Raw genomic sequence first — 12583 nt, 5'->3', positions numbered from 1 at the left:
TAGCAAATCCCTTTAAAACAAGTGTGTAATTTTACTAACCTAGGTTTAAAGCTGAATGGCTTTCCAAAGATAACAAAGAGAGTCATACAGGGGTGACATTTTCTTTGGCCTATAATAATTTACACTTAATTATTACATACACTATGCAATTAACTGTGTATGGTACAGATTATTTATGTAACAGGAAGTTTAAATTAATTTAATTATATTCTTAATTAACCAGATTAACCAGATCAATCCTACACAGCTATAGTGAAGGGAAAATGCATTGCATTATGTTAGCAGAAATATTGTTATATATTCTGTTATATATCAGTTCAACTAGAAGGGAGAACAACACAACCCACCAAAAAGGCTGAAGGAATAAAATTTAAATGTATTTAGCCCAAAGGTTGCTAATCCAGGACTATGCCAGACAGTCTTATTTCCATTGATAAATGGAAGAAGCCAAGTTATTTAGGATGATACTTGTTATGCCCCCAGCAACCTGCAACACACAACATGTAAAATGATGCCACAACACCCCCAATTTAACCAGCCACACTGCACAGCTAGGAAAAAATCCTGGCATAGTTGGATGTCTAAACTCCAAGAGTCTTTGTTGTCCCACTGAATAGGACATGGAGCTTAAGCTTCACACGCTTTTTGCAGTTTTGGCAAGAACAAGTCACGTCAAGAAGGAAATTAACAATGTTCCTGGGATTTAAAGCCATTCTGCCCATTTAGCAATACAGGAAAGGTATTCATTCAGTCACAGCAGCAAATATGAAGAACATATGTTCCTTTGCTGTCTACTTCCCCCAATTTACATGATCACATGGAAGAACAAAAGAATAATCCAGTTGCATGAAGAAAATTCAGTGATGGGCTCCTACGGGTAGTGTAAGGCAGTGTTTCCCAACCTTGGCAACTTGAAGATATCTGGACTTCAACTCCCAGAATTCCCCAGCCAGCATTCGCTGGCTGGGGAATTCTGGGAGTTGAAGTCCAAATATCTTCAAGTTGCCAAGGTTGGGAAACACTGCAGTAAGGTATGCAGTAAGAACCAGTAGAAAAAATTTGGTCAGGCACGCAGAACTGGTAGAAAAAAATTGATTTTTTTTTTTTCTTTTTTTCCCTTCTGGGCTCTGGGTATGTTTTTCCTATCGCAGTAAATGAAGTTGAATGTGTATAATTTTAGAAGAGCTGTGTGTGTGTGTGTACATACACATACAGTTTATATAGTAGATAATGTATATTTTTGTGTGCCTGTGTATAATATGTGTGTACACATATGGCATATATACATACAATTAAATAGTATATTTTGGAGGTTCAGTAATAGTAAATAGACAGGGAAACAATATCTCTTTGAGGCAAGGAGAGGCCAGGCACCCTAACCCTAATCCAAACCCACATGAGTGATGTCAAGTTGGCCACCTTTAAGCGAGTCACATGACCTTTAAGCCACTCCAGTCACCTGACCACCAAGCCACTCCCACCTGGTCATATGACTGGCAAGCCATACCCACAAAATAAGCCACACCCACAGTGTGTTGGTAAAGAAATTTGTAGCCCTTCACTGAGAAAAACTCATAGTTTTCAACATCACTGCTACACTATACACATAGAGACTTTGTTTTCCATAAACCTTGCTCTGCTATAGACTTTGAATACCATATATGTTAGCTGCACACAAAACCACATAGCATTTTATTAGGTAATGGAGTTGGTTTCTTTCTTTTCTTTCTTTCCTATATTATTATTATTATTATTTCCTATATTTTCATATAATTTGAACATCATTCACCATGAATTAAATAAAAATATGTGGTATTCAGGTATTGAGTTCTTTGCTTAATTATGGCACTTTAAAAGTTCAGTGCAAAATAATAATGGCACCACTTGGATTTAATTATGGGTTGCTCCCGGTTTGGCCCGGTTCTGGGAACTGGTGGCAGCGATGGCAAGAGGCTCCATCCCCCCCACCCGGGACGCTTCTGCGCAAGCAAGGACATAAACCAGTAGCAACAGGTTTTAAAACCCACTATACAACAAATCTTTATGTAGGTATTTTAATGAACGTACTACTTAAACAATTCTAAGTTGACATAATGACATGTGTACTGTGAGTTTGTGATAATAAACACTTATGTCTGCTAAGAGACCATAAGTCTGTATGGTCTCTTAAAAGCTTTGATAATAAAGGGCTGAGGTGGCACAGTGGGTAGAGTGCAGTACTGCAGGTGACTAAAGCTGATCGCTAGATCTGCAGGTCAGAGGTTCAAATCTCCTCACCGGCTCAAGGTTGACTCAGCCTTCCATCCTTCCGAGGTGGGTAAAATGAGGACCCAGATTGTGGGGGCAATATGCTGGCTCTGTTAAAAAGTGCTATTGCTAACATGTTGCAAGCTGCCCTGAGTCTAAGGAGAAGGGCGGCATAAAAAATTGAATGAATGAATGAATGAACGAACGAACGAACGAACAAACAAACAAACAAACAAACAAACAAACAAACAAACAAACAAACAAACAAACAAACAAATAATGTCATCTTGCAAGTAATTCAGTTATGTAATTTCAATTAATCACCTCATGTCTCATGCAAGTACATTAACCTGGGTCCTTTGTGCGATAATGTCATGAGGGTGCCTATCAGTTGCAGACATTCTTCTCTGTTCTGGATGCTTCCAATCAGTTTAAGAGGAATAATTTCCCCTTGTAAATTGAGCAGGTTTCAAAATTGCTTACTGAGTTCACTTTGGGCACTCTATGGGAGTTCCATATATGCTGTTTGTATGTGGTACAGCAATTGTTAGTCTGGGGCTACTAGAAGTCAACATTGTCTTGTCTGAGGAGATAAGCATAAAACGTATCAGGAAAGACTTAATGAACTCAATCTGTATAGTCTGGAGGACAGAAGGAAAAGGGGGGACATGATCGAAACATTTAAATATGTTAAAGGGTTCAATAAGGTTCAGGAGGGAAGTGTTTTTAATAGGGAAGTGAACAAAAGAACAAGGGGTCACAATCTGACGTTAGTTGGGGGAAAGATCAAAAGCAACGTGAGAAAATATTATTTCACTGAAAGAGTAGTAGATCCTTGGAACAAACTTCCAGTAGACGTGGTTGGTAAATCCACAGTAACTGAATTTAAACATGCCTGGGATAAACATATATCCATTGTAAGATAAAATACAGGAAATAGTATAAGGGCAGACTAGATGGACCATGAGGTCTTTTTCTGCCGTCAGTCTTCTATGTTTCTATAAATCTGAAATTAGTTGGGTCATTCCATAGTATTCTTGCTTTTATCTACCCAATTGGGTGGCATAGAAATCGAATAAATAAATAAATTAAATATGCTAGGAAAAAGAAGTCTGAAGAATCCCTATTTCTGAAGAGTTAAAAAAGTGGAACTGAAGTCTTTCCGTATGACGATCTATTGGAAATATCAAGTAGGATAACATATGGTTTATCAATTAATTGCGGTGTAAGCGTCTATAGATTATGAAATTTTACAACACATGTATTGAACTTTAACTCCACACATATTGTTTCTAGAAACACATTTCGGGCATAAGGATTGGAGAATCCATGAATTGCAATGAATAACCAGGAGATGAGAGGAAGTGTTAGAGGAAGGCAACAGGCTGTTTCTAAGAGTTAGGAAGAGGAGAAAAGTAGAAGTGAACTGAGGTGGAAAGATTAATATCTGTATTTATCATTGAACCATGTTTCTTTGTGAGAGAATGTCTACGAGAGATAACTGGAAGAAGATATTTGGCCAAATTTTGTCTACTATTGCAGATTATTAAAGTCTAGCATTTATTTACAAAAACTGTTTTTAAAGGACCACTACACACTTAGTATAAAACCAAGATATTTTGGCTCTACTTGGCTTTGATTTTATAAAATTTTATAAAACCAACCAGAAAGCAACAAAACAAGACGTCAATAGATAATTAAGGCTGCAGAAAGAACTTTCTACCAGCCTCCTTTTAATAGAAGACTTATATATTAAACGGATCAGAAGGAGGACTAAGAAAATATCTACAGACCCCTCACGTCCTGGTCGTGAACTATTTCAACTCCTTCCATCAGAACAGCATTATAAGACATTTCAGGCCCAAACAACTAAACACAGGGACAGTTCCCTCCCCCCACCCCCATCACTCTGTTGAACATCTAATTCTCACAGTGCTGTCTAATCTCTATGTGCATTTATCCACGTAGTATGGCTGTAAAACTATTATTTATTATTTTTCTTACTCCATTCTCTTGTTGGTATTGTTATCATGATGATCATTATTCTATTGCTTTGCATGTACTCTGAGAACTTTTCCACTGGACACAAATTCCTTGTGGTGTCTAATCAAAGTTGGCCAAATAAAGTAGTCAATTCGCTTCAATTCAAATATTCAATAATGGCAGCATATTTGTTGTTATAAAAGGAGACATTTCAAGATTTTATTGCAAAATTTATTTGTGGTGATTTACAAAACAAAACATTTCCAAATTGATAGCATGGAGGGCTGTTGTTGTTGTTGTTTTTTTAAAGTAGCGCTTGGTGTTCTTTCCATATCAGCGATACAATTGTTACTTCAAAGATGACTTCTAAAGACTGGTCTTCTTTCATCCAGAAGTATTAATACCCCAAACAATAAGCTGACAGATGTTATGCTTTTTCATATTGGCGAACAGCAACAATATCACCAAAGGTGAGAGTCTGCAAATTCAGTGAATACAAAGACAATTTAAAACAAATATAGACTATGGGGCATAATGTGCAGAGATAAATGAATCATATGGTTTTTGACAAGTCCAGATGTTCCTGAAACATCTGAGTCTGCCATGTTTCTGCTATATCATGACAGAAAACAATTTCCCCAAACATAGCAAGCAAATGACCCAGTGCTATTTCAGTTATTCATGTTTTTGCTGCATGAATTAACTTGAACTTTCCTTATCAATGTAGAGCAGAGCTGTCAAAATTGCGGCCTGTGAACTGGATGTGTCATGCGCTGGCCACGCCCACCCCTAGTTTGGCGAAGGGGAAAAAGTGATGATACATCACATGACAACGATGTGGCAGTGCAAGTTGGACACCCCAATGTAGAGAAATCGTGAAATAAAAAATTAAAAGTGAATACAAATGAAAGATTTTAACATGAGTTGGTTATAACTGATTCTTTACCTACAGGGAGATCCTGCATTTACAATTTGTGTTGATGCTTTCCCCCCCCCCCCCTTATGATCAATTCTTAACAAACATATATTTGGATAATATATTCTAGTCAACCAGTCAGAACTATGTTTGCTGCTTTTACACTTTAATGTGCTATTCATAAGTCACATGTCATTCTTGTTTATTGAAACCCTATTTATAGTTGTTACAGATTTCCCTTACAAGTATCATAATGAAAGAGTCAATTCATAAATACATTTATTTATTTATTTACTCATTTACTCATTTACTCATTTACTCATTTACTCATTTACTCATTTACTCATTTACTCATTTACTCATTTACTCATTTACTCATTTACTCATTTACTCATTTACTCATTTACTCATTTATTTATTTATTTATTTATTTATTTATTTATTTATTTATTTATTTATTTATTTATTTATTTATTGGGTTTGTATGCCGCCCCTCTCCATGAACATTACAAGGCATGTTTTATTTTTTGAAATAATTGAATTGGCTCTGGATTGCAATAATGGATTGTTGGATAATTTTTAAAAAAGTACTTTCTAATGCAGGAATTTCTCTTAGTCAATCATGTTTCCATTTTAAAAATGCCATTCCCAAACAAAACTAAAGAAAAAACATGAAAGGAGTCATTTTTAACATGTATTGAAGTATCTCAAGCTCTTTTTGAGAAAGAAATATATTTTCTTTTTAATGTTGTATTTTTACAATATGAGACTCTGGGATTCCCAGTTCAGTTGCTTTAGCCTCTGTCAATATTGAAGTGATAAGATTGTATTAAAATATTGCTATTTAGTAAAAGAGAATTCTCAACTGACAAATATAACTAAATTCTAAATAGTAATTGACTAAATAATTTTTTCTCCACTGTAGATATGTGTGTGTGTATATATATATATATATATATATATATATATATATATATATATATATATATATATATATATATATACTGTATTACATTTATTTATTTTTTATTAGATTTGTATGCTGCCCCTCTCCGTAGACTCGGGGCGGCTAACAACAATAATAAAAAAGCGTATGACAAATCTAATATTTAAAATAGCTAAAAACCCTTATTAAAAACCAAACATACAAACAAACATACCATGCATAAATTGTATAGGCCTGGAGGGAAGGAATATCTCAATTCCCCCATGCCTGACGACAGAGGTGGGTTTTAAGGAGCTTACAAAAGGCAAGGAGGGTAGGGGCAATTCTGATATCTGGGGGGAGAGGGTCAGGGCCGCCACAGAGAAGGCTCTTCCCCTGGGTCCCACCAGACAACATTGTTTAGTCAACGGGACCGGAGAAGGCCAACTCTGTGGGACCTAACCGGTCGCTGGGATTCGTGCAGCAGAAGGTGTTCCCGGAGATATTCTGGTCCGATGCCATGAAGGGCTTTATAGGTCATAACCAACACTTTGAATTGTGACTGGAAACTGATCGGCAACCAATGCAGACTGCAGAGTGTTGGTGTAACATGGGCATACTTAGGGAAGCCCACAATTTCTCTCGCAGCTGCATTCTGCACAATCTGAAGTTTCCGAACACTTTTCAAAGGTAGCCCCATGTAGAGAGTGTTAGAGAGCCTTGAGGTGATGAGGGCATGAGTGACTGTGAGCAGTGATTCCTGGTCCCAATAGGGCCGCAACTGGTGCACCAGGCGAACCTGGGCAAACGCCCCCCTCGCCACAGTTGAAATATGTTTCTCTAATGTGAGCTGTGGATCGAGGAGGACACCCAAGTTGCGGACCCTCTCTAAGGGGATCAATGATTCCCCCCCCCCAGGGTGATGGACGGACAGATGGAATTGTCCCTGGGAGGCAAAACCCACAGCCACTCCGTCTTATCAGGGTTGAGTTTGAGTCTGTTGAGTCCCATCCAGACCCCAACAGCCTCCAGCCACCAGCACATCACATCCACTGCTTTGTTGAGTGGACGAATTTTATTTATTTATTTAATTAACCATAAAGCTACAGAATAAATAATAAGGCTGTTTTTAGAAGCTATCATTGATATGTACTTAGGTAGGGAAAGGAGGACCTTGTTATAATATCTATGGCATAATAAACCCTCAGGACCATTTTTAATTTTAGGAAGCTTTACTTACCATGACCATTTTATCGTCTTTAATTTCCCTAACGAAGTTTGTTTCTTTGCCATCCCATTTTTGTACATGAACCAATTTATCACCATCCAGGCTCACAACGGACTGTGGAAATAGATTAAAAGTGTCATAAAAATTGCCCAAACAATTCATTCAGGTTTAATAGTTAAAACCTGAAAATATTTATCAGTAGGAGACTTCAGACTTCGAATGATGATAGACCATTAGGGGCATGTGTTGCAGGGGTCTAAAAATTCTAGGTGATGTCTGTTACTGCTTGATCAAAGTTTTGCAACTTTTCACATTAAAGGGAGGGGGTTCAACCACACCATCACAACTTTAAGCCTGGAAGCCTTCAACTCCCAGAATTCCCCAGCCAGCAAGAATTCTGGGAGTTGAATTCCTCTAGGCTTACATTTGCCCTGGTTGGAGATCCCCTGTTTTAGATCACCCAGCAAACACTCCTTTAGACCACTAGTTCCAGAGAAATGAATTTGTTAGCAAGATATTTTTAGTAGATCATTTATAAAAAGAAATAAACGTGAAAACTGAATGAATTATTTTCCTGTGCGCAATTCTATGTCTGTTCGTGTTAAAGGTGTCGCATTTAACAAGCATTTTAGTGAAAAGACTTCAGCTTTAATACATTTGCAGTTTAAGACATGGGGTTAAGTAGTTATGCCTCAAATAGGAACCAAAAGAGAACTTTTTTGCACCAATGACAAATTCCCTATATTTCCAATCATATTTGGCCAATAGAAGTCTACTCTACTCCTTTCTACTCTACACACACTCTACTCTACTCTACACACACTCTACTCTACTCTACTCTACTCTACTATACTATACTCCATTCTACTCTACATATACTCTACTCTACTCTGTTCCATTGAGATTAAAATACCAATCTGGAACAGAATTTAGGATTGTTTTCCCCCCCAAAAAACAATTTCTGAACCTTTCAGGAATCCCAATAGAATAGGGCATAACAGCAACAAGTATGAGGTTTAGAGACAAAGTGCATTTTCTGTTACGTACTTGGGAGTTTCCTGATAAGCAGAGCAGATAGTTGCCCACTGTTAAGAGTCCCAGCAAAATAATAATAATACAAACATATAATCATTAAAGTATCTTCAATTACAATTTATTGATCTTTCAGGATTTGAAAAATGTATGTTTAGCACCATAACGTAATTTGCAAAGCAAGCTGATGGATCTTTTTATCTTTCTCTTACGCCATTGTAGATTACACTGAAATTAAGTTGTAATGTTTCTCCAACAAACTTACTGTTTGTTTCAGAGGAAAGATGCCCCTCTGCACTCAAAGCCTCTTTCCTCCCAACTCTGAAAAATAAAACACTTTTTTTTCTTACTTACTTTGCAATTCCTGTCATCTGCAGTAACTTCATCAAATTCTTCTCCCAGTTTGAAGCTTATTTCTGTGTTCTTGAAAGTACTCTGTGTTCGAATCACCACTTTGTCACCTTCCTGGCAGATGATCACAGTTGGTTTGGTAACATTCCCCACTTGACGAGTAGCAAAACCAACTCCTTTAATATATAAAATAAATTGAAAAACACAAACATCCATTTTATGTTGTTGGAGTTCTTAAATAAGAAAGAAGCAGTCTGTCTAATGTGGCACCAAGGCACGAAAGCAAAACAGAACTTAAGGGACATCAATACAGCACAATAATTAAAACTTGTTTGTATGATCATTTAGAAAGACATAGTTTTGTCAAAAACAAGGAAGGTTGTCTTGCAATGCAAAATGTTAAATTAAGAACAATTCTTTGTAACAAAGGTAGTAATGATCAGCCTATTTATTTCTGAATCTTCAGATAAAATACCATATTAATTTTATTTTTGACATAGCTCTTCTATTCCAATGAACCTGCACTTTTCTTTGTAGAAAAAAAAACTTGTTCCTTTTCCAATATTATTTGATTTCACCAAATTCGTATGAGAATATGGAGTGATGCAAATTATTGCTTCAGGTTATTTGCATGATATTTATGTTAATCCAGATTGTTTGAATTTCTACAACCTAGATTTGTACATGGATTTGTTATTGTACTGAATACCATTTATTTCCCATATATCCTAAAGATGTACGAAATAGACCATACATAGACTTGGCCAAAATACTTTTTCAGTTGTCCCTCTTTCCACTCCAATCATCTATTTTCTAAAAGCAGACAAGAAACACACTCCATGCAATCCATTTTTGTTATACTGAAAGAGAAATTCGCTTTCCAATTCATTTACATTCACATTTTAAAAACCTAACAAGACTATCGATTCATTGCATTTAATAGAACATTAACAATAAATCTTTGAAATAAATATGCTTTTGACTAACATATATTTTTACCATATACCTCTTCACATTTTAGCTTTCCATTACATACTATTCAGCATGGCTTTGCTTCAGTTAGTTTGTTCTTTGCAGAATCCAAACTCTGCAACCTTTATATCAACTTGAAAGAAATATAAAAGTTAAAACAGGATCCACTGATGATTTTATATGCTGCTGTTTCTACATACCTAATGCTTTCATGTACTCATCAAAGTTCTGGCTGTCAATCAGCTTCCAGGTAGCACAAAATGCCTCAACCATTTTCACTGTGGGACGAGTGAGAGAAAGAGGCAAAAGCTGCTATGATACCAACTGCTACTCTCCCTAAAACTGGGCTTAAATCCTGGATGGTTACTCCTGCTCAGCTTCCTCACTGAGGAACCATCCAATGAAACTGAAAACAATTTAAACTGTTGCATCCTCCTGGATTTTTTTCATTACTCCTTTGAGTTGGGAGGGGGTGGGGAGTGCGAGCTGGTGGGAAGGTTGATATTCAGCAGATGATTGGATCAGGCCACTGGGTCAACAGAGCTGGTTGGACTAGCCATCCTATTCAGCCTGGGAAACGTGAGGGGGGGAGAAGAAAGGGCTTTTCTGCAAACGAGAGGAATGCCAAATGATGTGAGGGTCTTTTAAGTCCTGTTTGAAAACTTGGCAAAGGATAGTGCAGCCTCGGAATGGGAGCCACACAATACGATAATCAGATGCATTTCCGCTGACACTCTATGCGGGCGACAATTTTAAAAGAATGCTGGATGCCTTTGGAAAGAAAAGCAAAAGTTATTGGATTTTGGACTGGGCCCTTTAATGCTAGAATAAAAGAATACATTAATTTGTATTACAAAACCATAACTAGTTATTGCAATCATGCTTTCTTGGTTATCCCCTTCTTATATTTTGATTATTTTTGTCAGAGTATTTTTACAGGTTTTTTTTTTTTAATATTTGGTATTTTTCTTCAAATAATAGATTTTTTTTTGAAAGAGTGAAAGCAAAATATAACTTGGTGCAAGTTCTTTATTTCCCTATTCCTAGAGTTTTTAAAAGTATTCAGAAATCTCCCTGCCTGTCCATTTCCTCCCTTGAGGGACATCAATACAATAAAATAATTAAAACTTGTTTGTATGATCATTTAGAAAGACATAGTTTTGTCAAAAACCAAGAAGGTTGTCCTGCAATGCAAAATGTTACAGCAAAGGACTTGAAAAAATGTGAACAGAAGGTTTTTTCTTCGAAGCATACTGAAAATGTATGATGACTTAACAAAACCCTTTTCCCCAAACTCATTTGTAGATACTGCAATAACATTTAATACTTTTGCATTTAGTAGTCTCTTCAGCCAAGGGAAACCAAGTGAAATAGTGATACGTTTTTACTTAATGAACTGTCATGTAATGAATTAAATACATCATGAAAATCTCTCTCTCTCTCTCTCTCTCTCTCTGTAAATTCCTGGCTTAACATAGAAACAAAGGAAATAGAGACATACAGTAAAAGAAGATTGAATACAGGGAGCCTAACCTGTTATCCTAAAACATGTTCAAGAAATGTTCAACCTTGGCAACTTTTGAGACCTTTCAGAATTGTTGGCTGGAGAATTCTAGGAATTGAAATCCACAGGTCTTAAAGTTGCCAAGGTTGGACACCCTGGCTTTACAATGTCTGTAAAACGAATTATTATTATTATTATTATTATTATTATTATTATTATTATTATTAAGATTTGTAGGCCGCCCCTCTCCGAAGACTCGGGGCGGCTCACAACAAGATAGAACAAATCATAAATAATCCAAATAACATTAAAATATTTAAAGATTTAAAAGAACCCCATATACTAACAGACACACACACAAGCATACCATGTTAGCAATAGAAATAACAATTAAACCTATATACTGCTTTAGGCTGCTTTACAGCTGTGCTGATAGACTAAAGGGATATTTAGCTTGGTTTAAGAGCTATTTCTTTAAGAGATTGTATTAGGGTAGTGATGGCGAACCTATGGCACAAGTGCCACAGGTGGCACTTGGAGCCATATCTGCTGGCACGTGAGCTATTGTCCTAGCTCAGCTACAACATGCATGTGTGTGCCAGCCAGCTTGCACAGAGGCCCCGGGAGGGCATTTTTGGCTTCCAGAGAGCCTCCAGGGGGATGAGGGAGGGCATTTTTACCCTCCTCCAGCTTCAGGGAAGCCTTTGGAGCCTGGGGAGGGTGAAGCATGATCCTACTGGGCTCACCAGAAGTTGGGAAACAAGCCATTTCCGGCCTCCAGAGGGACTCTGAGGGGTGGGGGAAGCTGTTTTTGCCCTCCCCAGGCATTAAATTATGGATGTGGGCACTCACGCATGCGCAAAGCAGGCATGCACACTCTTTCGGCACTCAAGGAAAAAAAGGTTCACCATCACTGTATTATGAGAATGTAGTAACACATATTGCACTCTGGGTAATGTAGTCCATAATAAGTGGCTTCATCTGTGTGTTCTTCTTAGCCATTTAGCTATACCTAGGCAGCTGGATAATTGTGCCATGCTCTCCAACATAATTTTTAAAATCTTAACAAAGGACCTTGCAGCTGCCAGCAGATGGGAGAAATGAAACTCTTTTCATTTACATTTAATGGGATGGATTATGGACATAAGATTTGAGGAATTTCATCTCGTAGTAAGCCTATGATATGCAGATACCAGACAATAAATGTAATCTGTATGATTTACCCATTTACGTGGAGTTTTATCTGGCTGAGAAAAGCATTTCTAAGCTTGGACCAGAAAAAAAGCCATCTCTAAGTGACTTACACTATCAGCATATTGCACCCAACAATCTGGGTCTTCATTTCATTGACCTTAGAAGTATGGAAGGCTCAATCAACCGTGAGCTGGTCAGGATCAAACTGCTGGCATCTTGGAAGTCTGCTTA

General features: G+C 37.1%; 1 protein-coding gene across 1 annotated transcript; it reads right to left on the bottom strand.

Annotated features, from left to right (window-relative positions):
- Nucleotides 1-3440: 3440 nt before the first annotated feature.
- Nucleotides 3441-10027, bottom strand: FABP7 (fatty acid binding protein 7). The gene is made up of 4 exons (XM_070739636.1): nucleotides 9855-10027; nucleotides 8686-8858; nucleotides 7312-7413; nucleotides 3441-4708 (listed from the first exon to the last, which is right to left on the bottom strand). Exons 1-4 carry the CDS (start codon nucleotides 9925-9927, stop codon nucleotides 4658-4660), a joined length of 399 nt encoding a protein of 132 aa, XP_070595737.1. The 5' UTR covers nucleotides 9928-10027; the 3' UTR covers nucleotides 3441-4657.
- Nucleotides 10028-12583: the final 2556 nt, after the last annotated feature.

This window comes from Erythrolamprus reginae, chromosome 1, assembly GCF_031021105.1.
Source record: "Erythrolamprus reginae isolate rEryReg1 chromosome 1, rEryReg1.hap1, whole genome shotgun sequence".
In the NCBI taxonomy this organism is placed as follows: Eukaryota; Metazoa; Chordata; class Lepidosauria; order Squamata; family Dipsadidae; genus Erythrolamprus; species Erythrolamprus reginae.
Note: the sequence above shows the minus strand (reverse complement) of the source record. Positions and strands in the feature narration are given on the sequence as shown.

Bases quoted from the DNA above. Each gene is read 5' to 3' on its own strand.
- FABP7 (XM_070739636.1), bottom strand. From the start codon at position 9,927: ATGGTTGAGGCATTTTGTGCTACCTGGAAGCTGATTGACAGCCAGAAC. The intron at 7,414-8,685 runs GTAAGTAAGAAA...CTATTTCCACAG, and splicing joins CAGATGACAGGAATTGCAAA to TCCGTTGTGAGCCTGGATGG. The intron at 4,709-7,311 runs GTAAGTAAAGCT...CTGAATTTGCAG, and splicing joins AAGACGATAAAATGGTCATG to ACTCTCACCTTTGGTGATAT.